The 25,828-nt window shown below is 42.5% G+C and overlaps 1 protein-coding gene across 1 annotated transcript; it reads left to right on the top strand.

The window, feature by feature from the left end:
* The first annotated feature begins 252 nt into the window (after positions 1-252).
* On the top strand, positions 253-5,446 carry LOC123138178 (dihydropyrimidine dehydrogenase (NADP(+)), chloroplastic). The gene is made up of 7 exons (XM_044558094.1): positions 253-582; positions 2,248-2,511; positions 2,603-2,773; positions 3,641-3,753; positions 3,834-4,020; positions 4,211-4,320; positions 5,096-5,446. The coding sequence occupies exons 1-7, from the start codon at positions 322-324 to the stop codon at positions 5,250-5,252; spliced, it is 1,263 nt and encodes a 420-aa protein (XP_044414029.1). The 5' UTR covers positions 253-321; the 3' UTR covers positions 5,253-5,446.
* The last annotated feature ends 20,382 nt before the right edge of the window (positions 5,447-25,828 follow it).

Raw genomic sequence — 25,828 nt, 5'->3', positions numbered from 1 at the left:
ATTTTACTATCCACACGAGCTCAGGAAAAAACACTTCCAAAGTCACCAACACTTGATAAAAGTAACCAAAACAAGCCTACGTACAAGCATTAACAAAAGTCAAGTAGCTTGGTTGCTGGATTAGTCGATTATCATGCCGCGCATTTTTAATCACAACACGTAACCCATAAGCCACAAGGGCTTTCCCCGTCACGTAATCCCACACTGACTTTAGAAAAACGTTATAAGGAGGTTCCTTTCTCCCTCATCCGTGATACTCCCCACAGATTCACATCGCAAAACAGAAAGAAAGAAAGAAAAAAAGACAGAGAGAAAGCAGCAATGGAGTCGCTGACTCTGCGCGCCTCGCCGTCGTCGACCGCCTCGCCGCTGCTCCGCCTGCCCGGCCGGCGGCGGGCGGCGTCCGTCCGCGTCTCCGCCTCCGGCGCCGGCGCCGGCGCCGGCGAGCCGGACCTCTCCGTGACCGTGAACGGGCTGAAGATGCCCAACCCGTTCGTGATCGGCTCCGGCCCCCCCGGCACCAACTACACCGTCATGAAGCGCGCCTTCGACGAGGGCTGGGGCGGCGTCATCGCCAAGACCGTAATCCCCCTCACCCCACCTCGCCACTGCTCATTACTAGCTCCCGTGAATCGCTGCTTACGTCACGCGGTTGCCATCTTCCTTCAGTTCTGCGGCGCGCACGGATAGGATAGGATCTACGTGCTGTAGTTCTGAAAATTGCGGTTCGATCGCCTCGGATGCTTAACGCCATTGCGTTTTGGCCGTTTGGTGCCGATTTGGGTGGGATGTGGAGTGGGGGCCAGTTCAATCTGCTGGAGAAGCAGTAGATCCTAACCTCATAAGCTGGGTGATGACCACCAGAAACCGTGTGCTCGGTCCACACTAGATTCACTGGGTTGGGGAATGGGTATGGATCTTAATTATGGTATATAGTGCCGGCGTGAGAACTGTATAAGGCAGTAATATGGCTGGTTAATAAATGTTTGTTTGTTGCGACCACATTAGGCTGTTGTAGATCACATTTTTCGTACGGGTGAAGCTCTGCTCTCTTTTCTGAAAAACCACCTGTAAGGTGGTCTAACTTTTGCCGATGAACATTTCAGTCCCACTACTAAACATTAGGAAGAAGCTTTGACCCGTCACCGGTCCCATTCTGCACTAGACTGTCACAGTCATCACTTTCACATTGCTGATGCTTTTTTTTTCCGTGAGTACGCAATCGCATACCATAGCTTTATACTCCCTCCGTTCCCAAATATTTGTCTTTCTAGAGATTTCAACAAGTGACTACATACGGAGCAAAATGAATGAATCTACACTCTAAAATATGTCTACATACATCCGTATGTTGTGTCCGTTTGAAATGCCTAGAAAGACAAATATTTGGGAACGGAGGGAGTAGAAGGCAGAGATAATTACAAGACACATTGCTGATACTACCACTCTGCGTTGGACCTGCGCAGTCATCAGTGATCAGTTTCACCAATGACATTTAATGGTCTGTCTTTTGTCATGTAACATTATGGCTAACTGTTGGTTTAAATTATGACTGGTAGGTGTCCTTGGATGCTGGAAAAGTTAATTTGGCGGTGTGCATGGGTAGGATAGGATAGGAAGGATATGATCTATGTGCTGCAGTTCAGAGAATCACATTAGATCACCCCGACGGTTCCGATTTGGGTTGAATATGGAGTGGGGGCCAGTTTAATCTACTGGAGAAGCAGTAGATCCTAACCTCATAAGTTGATCCACCAGAAACCGTGTTTGGTTCACATTAGATTCATTGGGTTTGGGATGGATCTTAATTATGTAGTCCTGGAATGTGAATTAAGACAGTAATATGGCGGGGTTTTTTTTTTTTTGCTGCAGCTCATAGGAGAATTTGTTTGTTGTGACCACATTAGTCATTAGACTCCTGTAGATGACATTTTTGTATGGATTAAGCTCTGCTTTTTTGTTTTTCCTGACAAACCACCTGCTTGAAACAATGTACATCTACTTTTGGAGTAAGGTGTCCCAACTTTTTTTCCGATGAACATTTATTCCCAGTACTAAACATTAGAAAGAAGCTTTAACTAGTCACTGGTCCCATTCTACATTAGACTGTCACAATCATCACTTTCACATTGCTGATACCACTCTGCACTGAACCTACTCAGCCATAGTTCCACCAATGGCATGTGATGGTCTCTGTTTTTTCACGTAACATTATGGCTAACTTTTGGTTTAATTTATGACTGGTAGGTATCCTTGGATGCTGGAAAAGTTATCAATGTAACTCCTCGCTATGCTCGGCTCAGGGCAGATCCTAATGGATCTACAAAAAGTCCTATCATTGGATGGCAGAACATTGAACTTATCAGTGATCGACCTCTCGAGACAATGCTTAATGAGTTCAAGCAACTGAAGAAGGAATACCCTGATAGGATACTCATTGGCTCAATAATGGAGGAATACAACAAAGCTGCATGGCATGAGCTTATTGAACGTGTTGAGGAATCTGGAGTGGTAACATTTTCATATCTGTGTTTTGGTGCATACTTTTTCAGAGTTATGATAATGAAGTACTACTGATCTGTTTTATTTTGTCATTCAATAGGACGCTCTTGAGATAAATTTCTCATGCCCACATGGTATGCCTGAGCGAAAAATGGGTGCTGCTGTTGGACAGGACTGTGCCTTGTTAGAGGAGGTTTCTGGTTGGATAAATGAGAAGGCCACTGTGCCTGTTTGGTCTAAGATGACTCCTAACATTACAGATATTACACAGGTTACTTCTGCATATAATACATCTATCGAGTACTTAGCAGTCACAAATCTTCCGTGTTCACTTGTTATGGTTCAACAAATGATGAGTCCTAAATTAGTTTTTATCCTTGCCTACTTTCCACATATTTAGTATGTACCTTCCAAGAAAACATACTTAGTTTGCTCTCTGCATTGATCTTAGTAGTTTGGTTCTCAGGTCGTACATTCGTTGATCTGTTAGCAGAAGCTAGCTGTTAGAAAATAGTAATGAAACTATTAGTGTAAGATAGTTTTTGTCTTGTTCTACATATCTTGGGTTTTTGGTAACAACTGGGAAAGGGTGGTTAATTTTGCTGGATTAGGGATGTGAATTCTGGTTTTAGTCTCAGGTCCATGTTTAGCAAGACCGACAGAAACTGTGAGTGTCTGATTTGTATCTTCAAAGACACTGTAGGGTGGGTCATCATGAAATGCTGAGGTAAATCAAACTTTCTAAAATGATGGGAGTTCGATCCTCAAACTCCTAATCCTCATTCCATGTAAATTCTCATACCCACCAAAGATATGATAATCTTTCAGTCCAACATTGCTAGCCATGTTACTCCACGCTACCAGGTTGATCATTTCTTGGGCATTTCGCAAAGTCTAGCATCATAACCTGTACTGATGTGATCAGTGAAACATCAATTATACATTGGCATCTCTATTTGTTTAATTGTGCATCCTGGAATAGGACTGATAAGGGAAGATGACATTACTGCCATCACTTGTGCTGCACATGACTCTCCATGATACTTCTTTTTGTACATTATATAGTGCTAAGAATATTTGCTAATTTCACCCATATTTATTTTTTTATGTTTTCATTTTTTGTCTTAACACCATGCAGCCTTCAAGGATTGCTCTTAAATCAGGGTCTGAAGGAATTGCCGCTATCAACACAATTATGAGTGTGATGGGGATTGATCTCAAAACTTTGCGCCCAGAACCTTGTGTGGAGGGGTTAGATTCAGTTCCCTGGGTTGTTTTTTGGAGCATGTCCATATATTGCTAGCAATTTGAAACAACACTCTGTTCCACAGGTACTCCACACCTGGGGGATATTCTGCGAGAGCTGTGCACCCTATCGCACTTGCGAAAGTCATGCAGATAGCAAGACTGATCAAAGAGGAATTTCCTGAAGGAGGTCGGTCCCTCTCCGCCATTGGCGGTGTTGAAACCGGCAATGATGCTGCTGAGTTTATTCTACTTGGCGCAGATACTGTACAGGTGAGCTCTTGAACTGTACGCAACATATTTTCCGATCAAGGGGACTGATGTGGCTCTATGCTGTGTGCATCCTTATGTGTACTGCCGGTACACATTTTCTAGACACACATTTTTAGTTGTACTGTAGGCAGTACTTCTGAGACATCTTTTTCAGTCGAGTCACTAACAAAGTAATGATTATTCATCACAGGTATGCACAGGTGTAATGATGCATGGTTATGGCCTTGTGAAGAAGCTGTGTACAGAGTTGCAGGATTTTATGAGAATGCACGACTTTTCATCAATTGAAGATTTCCGAGGGTATGCCCCCTTTACCGTTTTTTCTTTGTGGTTGAATTGGCGTTGGAAACCATCTGGATGAACTACCTTTCTTTCCAGTACATATCAGGATACCATGTAGTTGACTATGTTGCGCTACCTCTAAACGTTCACTTCTTTGCGTTAAGCCTCGAAGCACCATTGTGTTACTGAAATCTAACGAATGAGCTTTGGATGTAGTAGATGATCATCGACTTGAGAGCTCAGGAGGTTCCCTTTGCTATCTTTTTGTTACACATGCTACCAAATACAGGACACGATTAGTGAAGGAGCATGCCCCTTGTTAAAACCGGAAAAGAATTCCCTTGTTAAAACCGGAAAAGAACAACTCCCATGAAAAACGGAAAAATAAAAGGTCTTGCGTAAATGGGTGGAAGGTAATCATCAACTGGGAAGACTTGGGAGGTGCGGGCAATAATCATGGTTAGCTATTGCCTTCAACCTTAATCATGCCTCCTATGGCCTGATTACCACGCCTAGCCCCACCATGCATGTATGAACGGCACAAGTTGAAAGCCGTGTGCACCGTGCAATGATCAACTCCCTGTCAAGTTGGCCTTGTTTTACTCTGCCTGGAGGAAGTTTCTCCGAAGCATCAGTAGTCCAGTGCTAAATGTCTGCCCCACTAGTAGAGAATGCCTGAGCTGCCTCTTTCAAGTTTCAAGTGTACATATCTTTTGTCCCCCTCTTGTGCCGACGTGGTTAATTTTTTTTTCTCGCCTTCTGGAACAAGATCGCTGACGCTTCGTTGTCGCAGGGCGTCTCTCCCCTACTTCACGACGCACACGGACCTGGTGCAGCGGCAGAAGGAGGCGATCAAGCAGCGCAAGGCCATCAGGATGGGCCTGCAGTCGGACAAGGACTGGACCGGCGACGGGTTCGTCAAGGAGACCGAGAGCATGGTCTCCAACTGATGCCGCGACTCCGCCTGATCTCTCGGTCTCCAACTGATGATGCAACTCAGTCTGATCCGATCCCCTCACGACGCCCTTACTTTCCACCATACTTCCTTCCACTTGTGATTACACCCGGATTTAGAAACGAAACAAAAAGAACAGTGGGAACCTTTGCTGCACCTCGTTCAATAAAGCATGATGATGGTACGAAATTCCTTTTGCCTTTTCACCGTGTGGTTCAAGGCGTGACTGGCCAATGGGACGACGTTCCCGGTCTGGACCTGGACCTTGGACCTTGAGTCTTCAGGCTGGACCGAGTCATGAGTTCATTCACTCGGCAGTTGATAATTACCTTCTCTCTTCAGTCTCTTCCAGACACATTATGTTTCCGCGTCATGTGAACATGATCGGCGGCGGGGGTATCCCGGACTTGACCTGGTGGCGATTGGCTGGTGACTTGAAGTCCATCGCGGGGTCTCTGGAGTGAAGTGTGAGGAAACTATGGCGTCAGCCCCGGTCAGGTTCAGGTGTGCGGAGTCCTTGGCCAAATCTCTTCCACACCTGCTGCCGTTTGGTGCAGCATATTGCCGGCTTTGTCGCGTTCTAGGCGCTCTCCTGAATCTTTGATACGGTTTCGACTGACCATATGTGGCACCACACGTATTCTGTCAAGAGCGACTTCGGCTGATTGGTGAGAAGACGTGATTGCGAGTTCTGAGAAGGCTGGTCCACACCCGAAATGGCTGCACATGTGAAATAGAACAGAGCATATGTAGAGCAGATACTAGTAAAAGAAACTGTACTAGATACTCAACAAAAGGTACATGAACACGTACTGAGCTGCGTGACGTTGTCACCCATGTTGTCGAAGAGGTCGTCGACGTCGGGGAAAAAGTCATCGTTGGGGAAGTAGTCGTCGGTGTCCGGGGTGTCCGTGATGAAGAGGTCAGTAGTCGCGCAAAGCGCACACCAAAAACCTTATCACTCTTCTCTCGTACATGACTCAAAGAGCTGGAGTTTTGGAGGCCTACTGTCCCGACCCGCGGTGCACGCTGCAAGCCGGGATGGGGAATATCGTAGCAGTAGCTCAGTGCTCTAAAACGCGGTGGCGTGAGGAAGGTGTTGTTCTGGTGTGTCTCTCTGAAGAGGAGCAGACTCTCTTTTATAGGCACAGGAGAAGGAAGCGAACAGGTAGCAACGGGAGGCGAAGCAAAAGAGAGACGAAACGAACAACCAGTAGCCAAAGGGTGCAGAGTTCGTATTCAATCTCCACTATAGCAAAACTTTTCAGCTCCATGTGACCTTCCGTATGCCAGCCCGCGTGGCAAAAATTTAAACAACGGCTCGGCTCATTCCCGCAACACGCGGTGCGTCGTGACGAGGCGGGTGGCGGAGGAGGAGCGCGCGTGAATATCTCTCTTGTTCTCATCCTTATACATGTTGTGAAACAATCTCCCTTATAAGGAAGTCCAACTCCTATCAAACTAGCAATGTGGGGCTAAACTTTAGTGTCACCTCTTTCCTTACACGAATGGGCTAAGTGGGCCTCTAGGATTTATTAGGAATTCTGAAAAATGCTATTGGGTGGGCCCAAAATAGATTAAATTCCAGCAATTCTCCACCAGATCCGAGAGGCACACAAAATTTGCCTTTGGTTCTGAAACACTGTTTTATATACGGTACTGCAGTGGAGACTATTAAGTTGAACTTCCACCTAGAACTCTATGCTACACTAGTAAGCAACTCGAATAGTGGACTAGGCCTTGAACTGCAGTTTTCTGCAAATCTAGCTATCTTCCACATCTAATTCACGGGATCTTCGATCACATAGACTAGGTTAGCACTATGAACAACTTATATTGTGGGTCTCATACCCATCTCCTTAGATGCATTATCTATCACATTACGTGATAGAACCTTAATAAAAGGATTTGCCAGATTTTTAGACGTTTGGATATAACCCATTGCAATAACTCTGGAGTTTCTTATTTTTCTGGCAGACTTTAACCTTCTCTGAACATGTCTTGATGACTTCATATTATCCTTTGAGCTGCTCATTTTCGTGATCACAGTTTGATGTCGCGGTTCATAAGGATATCGGGTACATGTTTCTCAATAGCCGGCAAGTCATTCAAGAGCTGACGAAGCCAATCTGCTTCAACCGTAGTTGTATCTAGTGTTGTGAGTTCTGCTTCCATTGTTGACCTCATTAAGATGGCCTGCTTGCAAGACTTCCAAGAAATAGCACCACCTCCAAGATGAATATCCGCTCGTTGCCTTTATCTCGTCAGCATCTGAGATTCAGTTTGAGTCATTATACCCTTCAAGCACCTTTGGTACCCAGCATAGTGAATTCTATAATTCGCAGTGCCTTTCAAATAAATCGTAAGTCTCTCTAGAGCTTTCCAATGATCATCTCCTGGTTTTGAAACAAAATCGCTCAGTTAGCACTCAAGATCTTTTCCACATAATGAGATTGAAGCAATGTAATCCCGCCATCATCATCTCTCAATAGCTTGATGTTTAGAATAACATCCGCTACTCCTAAATACTTCATCTCAAAGAGCGAGATAGGAAATCCTTGACCTCCTTAATAGCATTCAGATGTGTTCCAAAATCAATATGTCATTAACATACAAGCAAAGGATAACTCTCTCGCCCCCACCATGGCGATAGTACACACATTTAGCTTTGTTTACAACAAAGTCTGCAGCTGTTAAAGTTCTTTTAAACTTCTCATGCCACTACTTAGGTGCTTGCTTAAGTCCATACAAAGACTTCAGCAACTTGCACACCTTTCTTTCTTGACCGTCCACTACAAACCCATCTGGTTGTTCCATGTAAATTTCCTCGTCCAACTCTTCATTTAGGAAAGCAGTCTTGACATCCATTTGATGAACAGAAAGACCATGCGAGGCAGCTAGTGAAAGTAGTACTCGAATACTGGTCAGACGAGCCACAAGCGAGTAAGTATCAAAGATATCTTCACCTTCCTTTTGGGTATAGCCCTTGGCCATGAGCCATGCCTTGTACTTATCAATAGTACCATCAAGCCTAAGCTTCTTCTTGAATACCCATTTGCATCCTATAGGTTTGCACCCATAAGGACGATTAGTGATCTCCCAAGTTTCATTGGCCAAGATGGAATTCATCTCACTCCGGACCGCTTCCTTCTATTAGTCAGCATCTTCGGATGCATAGGCCTCTAAAATAGAACTAAGAGTGTCATTTATGAGATACACAAGAAAATCATCACTATAGGACTTTGCAGTCCTCTGTCTCTTGCTCATTTTAGGAGTCTCATTGTTATCCTCCACGTCGTCTTCAAGATGTTGAATCAGAATCGTAGGTTCAGAAAAAAATTGCAACTACATCCTGACTGGATGAACTAGGCAACTCTCTGATTTGATGAGCTACCCTATCCTTCACGGGAAAGATATCAGGAAAGAAAGTCGCATTATTTCACTCCATTATTGGATCGACATGCATGTCTAGTACCTTAGATTTTACAATCAAGAATCTATAACCAATGCTATGAAAAGCATAGCCTAGGAAAACATAGTCCACAGTTTTTGGTCCAAGCTTGCGCTTCTTTGGAATTGTCACATTGACTTCCGCCAAACAACCCCAGGTTCGTAGGTAAGAGAGTTTCAACATTTTCTTCTCCCATTCCTCGAATGTAGTTATCTCCATGTTTTTTGTGGGAACTCGGTTTAGGACATGACATGCAGTCAATATCGCCTCCCCCACCATGCCTTGGAGAGACCCGATGTGTCTAATGTGGCTTCAACCAAATCAGTTAGAGTATGGTTCTTTCTTTCGGCTACCCCATTTGACTGAGGTGAATAGAGAGGCGTCCTCTAATGGATTATACCATGTTTCGCACAAAAAGAATCAAATTCATTATAAAAATACTCTCCACCACAATCAGACCTAAGCCTCTTGATTTTACGATCAAGTTGGTTTTCCGCTTCAGCTTTATAGATCTTGAAGAAGTTTAAAGCCTCATCTTTTGATTTAAAAAGATGCACATGGTAGTATCTAGTGGAGTCATCAATTAACGTCATGAAATATTTATTTTCACCTTTTGTCAAAACATCATTCATTTCACAAAGATTCGAATGTATGAGTTCTAGTGGCGCAAGCTTTATTGTTTCCGCGGTCATATGAGACTTACGAGGTTGCTTAGCTTGCACACAAACTTGACACTTAGATCCCTTAACAAGGATGAAATTAGGGATTAAGTTCAACTTGGCTAGTCATGTCATGCAACCAAAGTTAACATGACAGAGACATGAGTGCCTGATATTTGATTCACTATTGTTGCAAACATGATTAACAACTTTATTACAAACATCTAACAAGTATAAGCGGGACAAGCCTCCTGATTCATAACCTTTACAATAAAAGTTCCATACATGGATATTACGAATTTATTAGACTCGAAGACAAGCTTGTAGCCATCTCTACACAGAAGAGATCCGCTAACAAGTTTTATTGACAGAGAGGACATAATGCACGTTCTTCAGCTGCACGATCTTCCCTGAAGTAAACTTCAGATCGACCATGCCAACACCACGAACAGAATCACTTGAACCATTGCCCATCAGCACGGTGGAAGTCCCCGTGGTATGATAAGAAGAAAACATGAAAATGTCGCCGCATACATGTACATTAGCACCCGTGTCAATCAACCAATCAGGAGAATGACATACTGAAATAATAGTGGGAAGTATACCATATCCAACATCCTTCATGTCAATGTCACTAATGACAACATTGGCCGTCTTGCCACCTTTTTCATGTTGACGCTTGTCATAATGGTTAGGGAAGCAAGGAGCCCGATGATCAGGATAGCCACAACGAGCCTAGCAACCGTGGCCGCTAGATGCACCACCTCGATGGTGTTCGCTAGCGCTAGTAAGGGAGAGGAGGGTCGCTCTCACACAACCCCCCAACTAGACCGAGCCAATGCCTGGTGCATAGCGCAAGATACTCTAGATTCTACAAACCTTGCCGTCGTTGAGCTGCACCAACCCATGCATGCCGCCACATCTGACCCATACATGAGAATGCCGGACCTACTCGCACCAGGCACCACACCGATGAGATGTCCACCGTCGGCGAGGATTTTACTCGGGGGCGCATGGGAGGGGCCGCACGTCGAGGTTGATCTTGATGATCCGATTACAACATTTGTGATGTTGCAATTTATGTCGACGAATAATGATCCCTTGATTTTACGGTCTGGGGTTTCCAATGGAAGAAAGTAGAGAGGGTCGAGGGATCACGTCGGCGATGATGTTGACAATGTGGTTTTACCTAGGTTCTGAAAGTGCGTTATATCGACTAGAGGGGGGTGAATAGACAATTTTTACAAATTCGTCACTGAGGAATTTCTAGGTGAAGAAATTCCTAAGCAACGACACACTAGCAGTGGAATAAGTACTCAAGTATAAGCATAACAGAGCAACATCATAGTCATCATGATGAAATGAAAACAAGCACATAGTACAGATAGCATGAAAACAGGATAAGCAGGCTGAAGACCGTGTGACTGAAGAAATAAGATTGAGGAATTAGAGGAAGTCTTCAGTCAAAGTCTTCAAACAGTAATGACCAGGTTCATCAACACATGAATGAGGAAATGAAAGGGTTGAGGAAATAGAACCAGTTGGCTTGGTGAAGACAATGATTTGGTAGACTAGTTCCAACTGTTGTGACAGTTGTACGTCTGGTTGGAGCGGCTGGGTATTTAAACCCGAGGACACACAGTCCCGGACACATAGTCCTCACCATATTCTCCTTGAGCTAAAGTCACACAGACCTCACCAAATCACTCGTGGTAAGTCTTCAGGTGACTTCCAAACCTTCACAGACTTGGTCACTCGACAATCCACAATTCCTCTTGGATGTTCAGATCATGACGCCTAACCGTCTGGAGGATATACAGTCCTCAAAGGTAACAAGCATCGGTTCCACACAGGAACAATCTCTTTAGTGATGCTCAATCACTTTGGGTTTGTAGGTGTTTGGGTTTGGGTTTTGGGTTTTTCCTCACTTGATGATTTTTGCTCAAAGTCCTCGAAGGATGGGATGCTCTCAATGACAAGTGTCAATTTCTGCCGGAGCAGCCAACCAGCTAGTGGTTGTAGGGGGCGGCTATTTATAGCCTGGGGAGCTGCCCGACATGATAAGACATAAATGCCTTTCAATGATATGACCATTAGGTGGGTAGATATTTTGGACAGCTGGCGCATAGCATAGCAACGGTCGGAAATATGAGGTTCAAATTCCTCAGGGCTATCATGTTCCTCACTGTGTAGGCAATCCGCACTGGCGAATTCCTAAATCCTCAGTCAGAACAAGTTCCTCAGAGACCAGAAGATCTTCGTCTCTGTCACTAAAGAAATTGACTGAACTGATATGAGATTTCCAATGGCTTCACTCGAAAGGATTGGGTAGGTGTAGGATTTTGAGATGAGCATCACTTGGAAATCACTTTCCTTAGTATTACCTCGACCCCCTTTAACAGTACGGTGTTTCCTATGATTTAAGGAATAGAAAATGAAACTACAAAAACAAAAGTCTTCACACTTCATAATCCTCGCATGAATATCCAAGTCTTCCAGGTCACACCAATTTCTTCAGTTTCAAAATCTTCAGGAGAACCAAAGTCTTCAGCTGATAAAATACATTTTTACGGGTCAACATTCATCATAAATATAAAACTAATTATCGACTTATAGAGCATGTGTAGACTCACAAACATATTAGTCCCTTAACCTATAAGTCTTCAATACACCAAAATCACCAAGGGGCACTAGATGCACTTACAATCTCCCCCTTTTTGGTGATTGATGACAAACAGGTTAAGTTTTCAACGGGGATAAACATATCAATTGAAAGTGCTAAGTATTAAGGAATTTGATTGCAAGATATAGAAGAACCCCCCCCCCCCTGAAGATGTGCATTTTTGAGGAATTTGCTTTGGATAACAAATGCACATTGTAGAGTAATATCATGGAGATCTCCCCCTATATCTTGTAATTCATACACGCATTTAACATATTGTATGAAGAATTTGAAATGCATGATGAAATATGGTGTCTGACGAAATTCAGCATGCGTGTATTAAGTACTTGAGGAATTAAGTATGCGGAAAGTAGTCAAAAGTATCAGATCACCATAGGACTTAAGTTTACAACTCGGCGAATCAAACACATCAGAAGAACGAGAGTTATAACTTAGCAAAAATATGCCCATATAATTAACCGGCTTGAAGACTATCTCAAATTTCTCCCCCTTTGTCATCAAATGACCAAAAGGGACGAAAGTGAGGACTACCGCCCCTGAAGAATATCATCATGATGTCGATGGAGGAGCACCAATGTTGTTGGGGTCGACCGTTGTTGTAGGGCCTGCCGCAGTGTCGTCCAAATCTTTAGCTTTGTCCGTCTCGCGCGATGAAGAATATGAGTTGACGACTAGGTGAGGAACTTTGACCTTCTTGAATTTCTTCGAAGGTGGATGAGACCAGTCAAAGTCCTGTTGGAAGTCCATCTTCTTGAGTTCATCATTAGTGTAGACATGCAAAAGAATAGCCTAGGTGCGGTCGAAAAAGACTTGATGCAGATAATGGTGATTCTTCTTCACAGTGTTTTGAGTGACAGTCATGTTCTGAAGAATTGCACCAAACTGATGCTTGACCCACTTGTGATTTTTGTCCACTTTCTAATGAAGACTTAGGAGCAACTCATGATCAGTCATCACACGCAGAGCAGTTGCCTGAGGATATTGCTTTGAAGCATTTGCGGCAGTGTCATGAGTGGCAGTTTCATCATTCGTTGAGTAGGATGCCGCCTTTCAAAATTGACCATCCAAAGGACGAGTGCCTTCATCAATAATTGTAGCCTTGCCCTTCTCATCAGCTAAGGAAATAGTCCGTTTGAGGACTTCAATTGGGGGCAAATAGCTGAGATGATTCTGAAAAGTCAGCCTTATAATGAATTGAAGTCCTTGATCTGATGAATTTCATGATCCAGGGAGCATAAGGCTTCAATTCAAATGGTGACAAAGTAGCATTGGCCAAAGTCCTCATGAAGAAATCATGATAGTTGATTGGAATACCATGCATGATGTTGAAAAGCAGATTCTTCGTGATGCCAACAACTTCTTCTTCTTCTTCTTCTTCTTCTTCAGAGTGGTGGCCCTTAATTGGACTGAGGGTTTTGGCCAGAATGCGATAGACAATCCTTGGCACATATAGCAAATCCTTGACGAGGTAATTGGTCCTTGGAGCTTGGCCAGCCTTCAAAGGCTTCATCAAGACTTGCATAAGATGATTTTGCAATTCAGGTTCCTCATACAATTTCGGAGTGCCTTTAGTGGGTGGACTGACTGGGATGGCATGAAGCAATTCAGAGGCCGGAGATTTGTGGTGAGTGTTTTCAGTCATCCAGTCCAAAACCCATGAATTCATATCGTCAACATTGCCTGTCAGATGTAAAGTGGCATAGAACTGAAGAATAAGCTCTTCATTCCAGTTGCAGATGTCGGTGCAGAAGTTGAGTAGCCCAGCATCGTGAAGAACTCTAAGGACTGGGGTGAAACATGGAAGAGACTCCATATCCACATGAGGAATTTGCATATGGTCAAACACTTTATCCTTGTCAAACAACAGTGTTGAATAAAAATTCATCTGAGAAGCAGTCCAAAAGTGCTTGCGACGAAGGCGAGCAGAGTAATAAGGATTGCAATCAGAGAGGAAATGACGCTCAGCAAAGAAGTCATCAGCCTTGAACTTCTAGTTCTTGGTGTGAGGATTCTGTGGCTTCGGCTGAAGATTTGCAGTGGAAGTCTTCACACCCTCTTGAAGCACAGCCTCTGGAGCCTCAGGCCGAGGAATCTCAGGAGCGGTTTCTTCTGCTGTCTTCTTCTCCATTTCATCAGCACTAGTGGCTGGAACTTCTTCAGGGATAGACTGAAGTGAAGCTTGACCTTGATCAGAACCCGTATGAATTTCTTCAGTTTGCATGGGGGATTGAGATTTTTTTTGCAGAGGAGTGGTTAGAGGAGAATTGGGATGATGACTTTCCCAATAATCATCATTCAGCACTAGAGTCATAGACTCGATGTCCACATCCTCTTCTTCAGCTTCAATTTCTTCAACGTCAGCCTCTTCAGCAGTGAACTGAGGCATGGGTGATGATACCTGTAGTGGTGAAGGGATTTCATCCACTTCAATTTCATCATCCAACTGCTCTGACGTAGCAGTAGATGGATTCTCTTCATCAATGCCATCAGCGATGACATATTCTTCACCAAAAGGAACAATCTCCTTTGATGACATGAGAGCCAGAGGAACAACATCAATTGGATTCTTGTATGAGGTCGTCAAAGTCTTCACTTTCTTCGGAGCTGAAGACTCTGAGGCGTCTGATGCTTTCCTCTTCTTCACAGCTGCACTTTATGCAGCCTTTGTTTTCTTTGCCTCTGATGCAGAAGGAGGATGAGTGCTTTTCATCTGTGAAGACTTTGCAGGGGGAGCAGATGAAATAGACATAGTTTCTTCAGGCACAACTATTGCAGTTGCCCTGGCAGGTTCAGTTTCTTCAGGCGCAGCAGCAGATGCTTCAGCTGGCCTGGGTTCATCTTCAGGCGCAACATTGGTGGTTGCCCTGGTAGTTTCATTAGGAGCTGGAATAGCATCATCAGCCCTGGCACTCTCAATGTCATCAGCAGCCTGATTATCATCAGCTGTGCTGGCATGTTCTTTAATGGGCTGAGTAGATGCTTCACCCTGAGGAATTTCTTGTTGCGCTTCAACAACATTGCTCTTGAGGCCTTTCGCCAGCTTGACGAATATGACTTTGGCACCTAGCCAATCAACACGATACGCGTCAAATTCATCACTGAGAGCTTTAATTTCAGACTATATAGTCACAAGTTCTTCAGTGGACATTTTCAAGACATTTTTCTTCAGATGATGCTCCTTTTTGTATTGAGCTTTCTTCACTGATCTTGCCTTATCAAATTTCCACTTTTCTTCAGCGATGAAGGCAGTCAACATGTGACTCTGTCCATGTGTGAGGTTTAGATCAGGAAGAGGTGTGTTGGGATCTTTATGCCAACGATCAATGAAATCAAGGATCTTCTTTGGATCCAGCAGAAGTGGCACAGCACTGCCTTTGGCGCATAACACAGCAACAGTCGGAAATATGAGGTTCAAATTCCTTAGGGCTATCATGCTCCTCACTTTGTAGGCAATCCGCACTGGCGAATTCCTAACTCCTCAGTCAGAACAAATTCCTTAGAGACTAGAAGATCTTCGTCTCTCTCACTGAAGAAATTGACTGAACTGGTATGAGATTTTCAATGGTTTCACTCGAAAGGATTGGGTAGGTGTAGGATTTTGAGATGAGCATTGATACGTCTCCAACGTATCTATAATTTTTGATTGTTCCATGCTATTATATTATCTGTTTTGGATGTTTAATGGGATTTATTATGCACTTTTATATTATTTTTGGGACTAACCTATTAACCGGAGGCCCAGTGCAAATTGTTTTTTTGCCTATTTCAGTGTTTCGCAGAAAAGGAATATCAGACGGAGTCCATACGGAATGAAACCTTCGTGAGAATCATTTTTGGAACAAACGCAATCCAGGAGACTTGGAGTGGACGTCAAGGAAGCAACGAGGCGGCCACGAGGCAGGAGGGCGTGCCCAAGGGGGTAGGCGTGCCCCCCACCCTCGCGGGCCCCTCGTGGCTCCCCTAACCGACTTCTTTCGCCTATATAAACTCATATACCCTGAAAACATCCGAGAGCACCACGAAACCCTATTTCCACCGCCGCAACCTTTTGTACCCGTGAGATCCCATCTTGGGGCCTTTTCCGATGTTCCACCGGAGGGGGAATAGATCACGGAAGGCTTCTACATCAACACCATAGCCTCTCCGATGAAGTGTGAGTAGTTTACCTCACACCTTCGGGTCCATAGTTATTAGCTAGATGGCTTCTTCTCTCTCTTTGGATCTCAATACAAAGTTCTCCTTGATAACCCACAAGTGTAGGGGATCGCAACAGCTTTCGAGGGTAAAGTATTCAACCCAAATTTATTGATTCGACACAAGATGAGCCAAAGAATATTCTTGAGTATTAGCAGTTGAGTTGTCAATTCAACCACACCTGGATAACTTAGTATCTGCAGCAAGGTATTTAGTAGCAAAGTAGTATAATAGTAATGGTAACAGTAGCAACAGTAAAAATAAATGTTTGTGGGTTTTCATAGTAGTTGTAACAGTAGCAATGGAAAAGTAAATAAGCGAAGCACAATATATGAAAAGCTAGTAGGTAATGGATCAGTGATGGATAATTATGCCGGATGTGATTCCTCATGTAATAGCTATAACATAGCATGACACAAAACTAGCTCCAGTTCATCAATGTAATGTAGGCATGTATTTTGTAAATAGTCATACGTGCTTATGGAAAAGAACTTGCATGACATCTTTTGTCCTACCCTCCCGTGGCAGCGGGGTCCTAGTGGAAACTAAGGGATATTAAGGCCTCCTTTTAATAGAGAACTGGACCAAAGCATTAACACATGGTGAATACATGAACTCCTCAAACTAAGGTCATCACCGAGAAGTATCCCGATTATTGTCACTTCGGGGTTGTCGGATCATAACACATAATAGGTGACCATAGACTTGCAAGATAGGACAAGAACACACATATATTGATGAAAACATAATAGGTTCAGATATGAAATCATGGCACTCGGGCCCTAGTGACAAGCATTAATCATAGCAAAGTCATAACAACATCAATCTCAGAACATAGTGGATACTAGGGATCAAACCCTAACAAAACTAACTTGATTACATGGTAAATCTCATCCAACCCATCACCGTCCAGCAAGCCTACGATGGAATTACTCACGCATGGCGGTGAGCATCATGAAATTGGTGATGGAAGATGGTTGATGATGACGACGGCGACGAATCGCCCTCTCCGGAGCCCCGAACGGACTCCAGATCAGCCCTCCCGAGAGAGATTAGGGCTTGGCGGTGGCTCCGTATCGTAAAACGCGATGAAACTTTCTCTCTGATTTTTTTCCCCGCGAAACAGAAGATATAGAATTGGAGTTGAGGTTGGTGGAGGTCCAGGGGGCCCACGAGATAGGGGGGCGCGCCCTACAGGGGGGCGCGCCCCCCTGTCTAGTGGACAGGCCCTGGGCCCCCTGATGTATTTGTTTTGCCCAGAAATTCTTATTAATTCCAAAAGGTGCCTCCATGGATTTGCAGGTCATTCCGAGAACTTTTCTTTTCTACACATAAAACAACATCATAGCAGTTCTGCTGAAAACAACGTCAGTCCGGGTTAGTTTCATTCAAATCATGCAAGTTAGAGTCCAAAACAAGGGCAAAATTGTTTGGAAAAGTAGATACGTTGGAGACGTATCAACTCCCCCAAGCTTAAACCTTTGCTTGTCCTCAAGCAATTCAGTTGATAAACTGAAAGTGATAAAGAAAAACTTTTACAAACTCTGTTTGCTCTTGTTGTTGTAAACATGAAAAGCCAGCATTCAAGTTTCAACAAATATTATGAACTAACCATACTCACAATAACACTTAGGTCTCACACTTACTCATATCAATAACATAATCAGCTAGCGAGTCATAATAATAAAACTCGGATGACAACACTTTATCAAAACAATCATAACATGATATAACTAAATGGTATCTCGCTAGCCCTTTCTGAGACTGCAAAACATAAATGCAGAGCACCTTTAAAGATCAAGGACTGACTAAACATTGTAATTCATGGTAAAAGAGATCCAGTCAAGTCATACACGATATAAACCAATAATAATGAATGCAAATGACAGTGTGCTCTCCAGCGGGTGCTTTTAATAATAAGGGTGATGACTCAACATAAAAGTAAATAGATAGGCCCTTCGCAGAGGGAAGCATGGATTTGTAGAGGTGCCAGCGCTCGATTTTAAAATAGAGATTGAATAACATTTTGAGCGGCATACTTTTGCTGTCAATGCAACAACTATGAGATGGCCGTATCTTCCATACTACATGCATTATAGGCAGTTCCCATGCAGAATGGTAAAAGTTTATACTCCCCCAACCACCAACATGCATCAATCCATGGCTTGCTCGAAACAATGAGTGCCTCCAACTAACAACAGCCCTGGGGGAGTTTTGTTTAATTATTTTGATTTGCTTGATCTTTTTGGATCATGGGACTGGGCATCCCGGTTACCGGCCCTTTCTCGTGAATGAGGAGCGGAGTCCACTCCTCTGAGAATAACCCACCTAGCATGGAAGATATAGGCAGCCCTAGTGGAAACATGAGCAGCTAGAGCATACAAAACATAATTTCATTTGAAGGTTTGGAGTTTGGCACATACAAATTTACTTGGAACGGCAGGTAAATACCGCATATAGGAAGGTATGGTGGACTCATATGGAACAACTTTGGGGTTTAAGGAGTTTGGATGCACAAGCAGTATTCCCGCTTGGCACAGGTGAAGGCTAGCAAAAGACTGGGAAGCGACCAACTGAGAGAGTGACAACAGTCATAAACATGCATTAAAACTAATTCACACCGAGTACAAACATGAGTAGGATATAATCCACCATGAACACAAATATCGTGAAGGCTATGTTGATTTGATTCAACTACATGCATGAACATATGCCAAGTCGAGTCACTCAATTTATTCAAAGTAGGATACCATCCCATCATACCACATCATAATCATTCTAATAGCATGTTGGCACACAAGGTAAACCATTATAACTCATAGCTAATCAGGCATGGCACAAGCAACTATAATCTCTAAATGTCATTGCAAATATGTTTACTTCATAATAAGCTGAATCAGGAATGATGAACTCATCATATTTACAAAAACAAGAGAGGTCGAGTTCATACCAGCTTTTCTCATCTCAATAAGTCCATCATATATTGTCATTATTGCCTCTCACTTACACGACCAAACGATGTGTATAATAATAAGAGTGCACGTGCATTGGACTAAGCTGGAATCTGCAAGCATTCAACTCAAGAGAGAAGACAAATAATATGGGCTCTAGATTAAATAAACAATCATGCATATGAGAGACACTAAGCATTTTTGATATGGTCTTCTCGACCCCCAAAGAAAAGAAAATAAAATAAAACTATTTACACGGGAAAGCTCCCAACAAGAAAGAAGAAGAACTAGAAATCTTTTTGGGTTTTCATTTTAATTTCTACTACAAGCATGGAAATTAAACTAACTAATTTTTTTGGTTTTTCATAAGGTTTATCAAACACACAAGAAGAAAACTAGAAAAGGAAATTTAAACTAACATGGATAATACAATGAAAGAGTATGAGCACCGACAACTAGTGTGTGAACATGAATGTAAAGTCGGTGAGAAATACGTACTACCCCAAGCTTAGGCTTTTGCCCTAAGTTGGTCTAATACCAGGGACCGCCTGGCTGATATCCATAAGTGAAACCGGGGTTGTACTGAGCTGAAGCGGCAACCGCCTCCTGAGCTGCAGCGTGTTGTCGAGCTGCCTCCACTCCCCTCTCATATTCACCTGCTTCCTCCCTGGTGACAACGTATCTTCCTTTTGCCTGATAATTAAAAAGGTAGTGAGCAGGAAGAGTAACAGGGACGATGTTGCGTCTGTCATAGATTAGTCGATATTGAAGGAATTGTTCGTTCCTCTCAAGAAAATGATGATTAAACATAGCTTCTTTATCCAAATAAACAGGAGGTAAAATCATATCCCCCTCTCGTGGGGATATACCAAGAAAATTAGCCACACGGGTTGCATAAATTCCTCCAAAGAAATTTCCCTTTCTACTATTATTCTGCAACCTTCGTGCAACTATTGCCCCCAAGTTATAACCTTTATAACCTAACATAGCACTCTTGAGGATACTCAGATCAGGGACACACATGTGACATGCTTCATCCTTACCATTAATACATCTACCGATGAAGAGAGCAAAATAATGTATAGCAGGAAAATGAATGCTCCCTATGGTAGCTTGTGCTATGTCCCTAGATTCTCCCACAGTAATACTAGCAAGGAAATCTCTAAATTCAGATTTGTGAGGATCATTAATATTACCCCACTACGGGAGTTTGCAAGCAGTTGTAAAATCCTCTAAATCCATGGTATAAGATGTATTATAAATATCAAATATGACACTAGGAGAATTACGCGTACAGTTATATTTAAATCTCCGCACAAAGGAATCAGTCAATTGGTAGTATTGAGGACACTTATCTTGTAAGAAGTCCTCCATCTCGGCATTACGCACATATGCGTCAAATTCCTCCTTGAAGCCTGCTTTGACCATAAAATCATCGGATGGCCACTCACAAGCTCGAACATCCACGTTCCTCGGCAATTCAACATCTTGCTCACGAATAGCAATCCTGGGCCCTTTCTTCACCGAGGAACCACCTTGGTACATTCTCCTAAGCATATTTCTTTTTCTGAAAATTTCTAAAAAATTTAGTAACTTCAAAATAAAAGTGCACAAAACTTAACAAGATTGATAGCAACTACTCCTACAAGTGCCTAGAGCCTATATCATGCATTAGAATTACTTGGAACCTCAAAATTTTAACATGCAAGCTCAAGAATAGGGTCACCAAGACAACAAGTATTTGCAATGAATAAAGCACTAGAACAAAAACTAATTGGACCAATGGAGGAGTCACATACCAAGCAACAATCTCCCAAAGCAGTTTTGTGAATGGAGCTTTGAGCTAGGAGATCAAAAATCGCAGCAAAACGAGCTAGAACTCGTGCTTGAGCTGGATGGGGATTTTTTTGGGTAGAAGATGGAGTGTGTGGGTGCTGGCATAAGTGGAGGGGAGCTGCCAGGGGTCCACGAGACAGGGGGGCGCGCCCTATAGGGGGGGGCACCCTCCACTCTCGTGGCCTGGTGCTTGCCCCTCCTGTAGTAATTTCAGTGCCTAAAATCCTCAAATATTCCAGAAAAAGCATACTAAATTTGCAGGGCATTTGGAGCACTTTTTTTCGGACTATTTTTTATTGCACGGATAATTCAGAAAACAGACGGATAATACTATTTTTGCTTTATTTATTTCAAATAACAGAAAGCAAAAAGAAAGTACAGAAGGTTGTGCCTTCTAGTTTCATCCATCTCATGATCATCAAAATGAATCCACTAACAAGGTTGATCAAGTCTTGTTAACAAACTCATTCCGAATAACACGGAACCGGAGAAATTTCGAAGTGACACTAAGTTACCTCAAAGGGGATATGAAAATCCCCAACAATAAGAATATCATACTTTTTCTTGAAAGTAGGGAGAGGAAATTCAAAACCTCCAATAATAATTGATGGAATTTTCTCAATAGTATTTATGCTATGAACTTGGATTTGCTTCCTCGGAAAATGTACCGTATGCTCATTTCCATTAACATGAAAGGTGACATTGCCTTTGTTGCAATCAATAACAACTCCTGTAGTATTTAAAAAGGGTCTAGCAAGAACAATAGACATACTATCGTCCTCGGGAATATCAAGAATGACGAAGTCTGTTAAGATAGTAACATTCGCAACAACAACAGGCACGTCCTCACAAATGCTGACAGGTATAGCAGTTGACTTGTCAGCCATTTGCAAAGATATCTCAGTGGGTGTCAACTTACTTAATTCAAGTCTACGGTACAAGGAAAGAGGCATAACACTAACACCGGCTCCTAAATCACATAAAGCAGTTTTAACATAATTTCTTTTAATAGAGCAAGGTATAGTGGGTACTCCAGGACCACCAAGTTTCTTAGGTATTCCACCCTTAAAGGTATAGTTGCCAAGCATGGTGGAAATCTCAGTTTCAGGTATTTTCCTCTTATTAGTGATGATATCTTTCATATATTTGGCATAAGGGTTTGTTTTAAGCATATCAATTAAGCGCATGCGTAAGAAAATAGGTCTAATCATTTCAGCGAAACGCTCAAAATCCTCATCATCCTTTGACTTGGATGGTTTAGGAGGAAAGGGCATGGGTTTCTGAACCCATGGTTCTCTTTCTCTACCATGCTTCCTAGCAACAAAATCTTTCTTATCATAACGTTGGTTTCTTGATTGTGGGTTATCAACACCAACCGTAGGTTCAATTTCTATATCATTGTTATTACTAGGTTGAGCATCTACATGAACATCTTTATTAGCATTATCATCAGGTTCATGTTCATCTCCAGATTGTGTTTCACCATCAGAGATAGAAGTGTTATTAGGATTCTCAGGTGTTTCTTCATTAGGTTCACTAGAAGTTTGCAAAGTCCTATCATTCTTCTTTTTCTTCTTCTTAGAAGAACTAGGAGCATCTAGATTATTATTTTGAGAATCTTGTTCAATTCTTTTAGGGTGGCCTTCGGGATACAAAGGTTCCTGAGTCATTCTACCAGTTCTAGTAGCCAATCTAATAGCAAAGTCATTTTTATTATTTAATTCAGCAAGCAATTCATTCTGAGCCTTAAGTACTTGTTCAACTTGAGTAGCAATCATGGAAGCATGTTTGCTAGTGAGTTTAAGTTCACTTTTAACTCTAGCTACATAATCATTCAAGCGTACTATCGTATAAGCATTATTCTTCAATTGTCTACCAACATAATCATTGAAATTTGTTTGTCTATTCATGAAATCATCAAATTCATCTAAGCAAGGGCTATGAAATTTAGTAGATGGGATTTCATCTTTATCATATCTATAGAGAGAATTTACCTTTACTAGTTGTGTCGGGTTATCAAGACAATGTGTTTCTTCAACAGGAAGTATATTAAGACCATGTATTTCTTCAATAGGAGGTAAATTCTTAACATCTTCAGCTTTAATACCTTTCTCTTTCATTGATTTCTTTGTCTCTTGCATATCTTCAGGACTGAGAAATAGAACACCTCTCTTCTTCGGAGTGGGTTTAGGAATAGGCTCAGGAGTTGGCTCGATTGGTTCAGGGATTTCCTCAGGAATTGGCTCAGGGAGAGTCCAATTATTTTCATTAGTCAACATATTATTCAATAGTAACTCAGCTTCGTCGACTGTTCTTTCCCTAAAAACACAACCAGCATAACTATCCAAGTAGTCCTTGGAAGCATCGGTTAGTCCATTATAGAAGATATCAAGTATTTCATTTTTCTTAAGTGGATGATCGGGCAAAGCATTAACTAATTGGAGAAGCCTCCCCCAAGCTTGTGGGAGACTCTCTTCTTTGATTTGCACAAAATTGTATATTTCCCGCAAGCCAGCTTGTTTCTTATGAGCAGGGAAATATTTAGCAGAGAAGTAATAAATCATATCCTGGGGACTACGCACACAACTAGGAGCAAGAGAATTATACCAAGTCTTAGCATCACCCTTTAATGAGAACGAGAATATCTTAAGGATATAAAAATAGCGAGACTTCTCATCATGAGTAAACAGGGTAGCTATATCATTCAACTTGGTAAGATGTGCCACAACAGTTTCAGATTCAAGGCCATAAAAAGGATCGGATTCTACCATAGTAATAATTTCAGGATCAACAGAGAATTCATAATCTTTATCAGTAACACAGATAGGTGAAGTAGCAAAAGCAGGGTCAGGTTTCATTCTAGCATTAAGAGATTGCTGCTTCCATTTAGCTAATAGTTTCTTAAGATCATATCTATCTTTGCAAGCAAAAATAGCTTCAGCAGCTTCTTTATTCATAACATAACCCTCAGGAACAACAGGCAATACATAATCATTGGGAGAATTTTCATCATCACTATCATCAATAATAGCATCTTCAGTAATTTCATTCTCTCTAGCCCTAGCAAGTTGTTCATCAAGAAATTCACCTAATGGCACAGTAGTATCACGCACAGAAGTAGTTTCATCATAAGTATCATGCAAAGCAGAAGTGTCATCATCGATAACACGCGACATATCATAATTCATAGCATTAACATGTTTAGGTGTCGCAAGCTTATTAATAACAGAAGGAGAATCTAGTGCAGAGCTAGATGGCAGTTCCTTACCTCCCCTTGTAGTTGAGGGCAAAATCTTGGTTTTAGCGTCCTTCAAGTTCTTCATAGTGATCAACAGATATAAATCCCAAGTGACTAAGAGAATAGAGCTATGTTCCCCAGCAACGGCGCCAGAAATTAGTCTTGATAACCCACAAGTGTAGGGAATCGCAACAGCTTTCGAGGGTAAAGTATTCAACCCAAATTTATTGATCCGACACAAGGGGAGCCAAAGAATATTCCTGAGTATTAGCAGTTGAGTTGTCAATTCAACCACACCTGGATAACTTAGTATCTGCATCAAGGTATTTAGTAGCAAAGTAGTATAATAGTAATGGTAACAGTAGCAACAGTAAAGATAAATGTTTTTGGGTTTTTGTTGTAGTTGTAATAGTAGCAACGGAAAAGTAAATAAGAGAAGCACAATATATGAAAAGCTCGTAGGCAATGGATCGGTCATGGATAATTATGCCGGATGTGATTCCTCATGTAATAGCTCTAACTTAGGGTGACACAGAACTAGCTCCAGTTCATCAATGTAATGTAGGCATGTATTCCGTAAATAGTCATACGTGCTTATGGAAAAGAACTTGCATGACATCTTTTGTCCTGCCCTCCCGTGGCAGCAGGGTCCTAGTGGAAACTAAGGGATATTAAGGCCTCCTTTTAATAGAGAACCGGACCAAAGCATTAACACATGGTGAATACATGAACTCCTCAAACTACGATCATCACCGAGAAGTATCCCGATTATTGTCACTTCGGGGTAGTCGGGTCATAACACATAATAGGTGACTATAGACTTGCAAGATAGGATCAAGAACACACATATATTGATGAAAACATAATAGGTTGAGATCTGCAATCATGGCACTCGGGCCCTAGTGACAAGCATTAAGCATAGCAAAGTCATAGCAACATCAATCTCAGAACATAGTGGATACTAGGGATCAAACCCTAACAAAACTAACTTGATTACATGGTAAATCTCATCCAACCCATCACCATCCAGCAAGCCTACGATGGAATTACTCACACACGGCGATGAGCATCATGAAATTGGTGATGGAAGATGGTTGATGATGACGACGGCGACGAATCCCCCTCTCCGGAGCCCCGAATGGACTCCAGGTCAGCCCTCCCGAGAGAGATTAGGGCTTGGCGGCGGCTCCGTATCGTAAAACGCGATGAAACTTTCTCTCTGATTTTTTTCTCCGCGAAACGGAAGATATGGAGTTGGAGTTGAGGTCGGTGGAGGTCCAGGGGGCCCACGAGATAGGGGGGCGCGCCCTACAGGGGGGGGGGCTGTCTCATGAACAGGCCATGGGCCCCCTGATGTATTTCTTTTGCCCAGAAACTCTTATTAATTCCAAAAAGTGCCTTCGTGGATTTGCAGGTCATTCCGAGAACTTTTCTTTTCTACACATAAAACAACATCATAGCAGTTCTGCTGAAAACAGCGTCAGTCCGGGTTAGTTTCATTCAAATCATGCAAGTTAGAGTCCAAAACAAGGGCAAAAGTGTTTGGAAAAGTAGATACG

Source organism: Triticum aestivum, chromosome 6B, assembly GCF_018294505.1.
Source record: "Triticum aestivum cultivar Chinese Spring chromosome 6B, IWGSC CS RefSeq v2.1, whole genome shotgun sequence".
NCBI classification, from domain to species: domain Eukaryota; kingdom Viridiplantae; phylum Streptophyta; class Magnoliopsida; order Poales; family Poaceae; genus Triticum; species Triticum aestivum.
The sequence above is the reverse complement of the archived record's forward strand: the minus strand, read 5'-3'. Positions and strand labels throughout refer to the sequence as shown.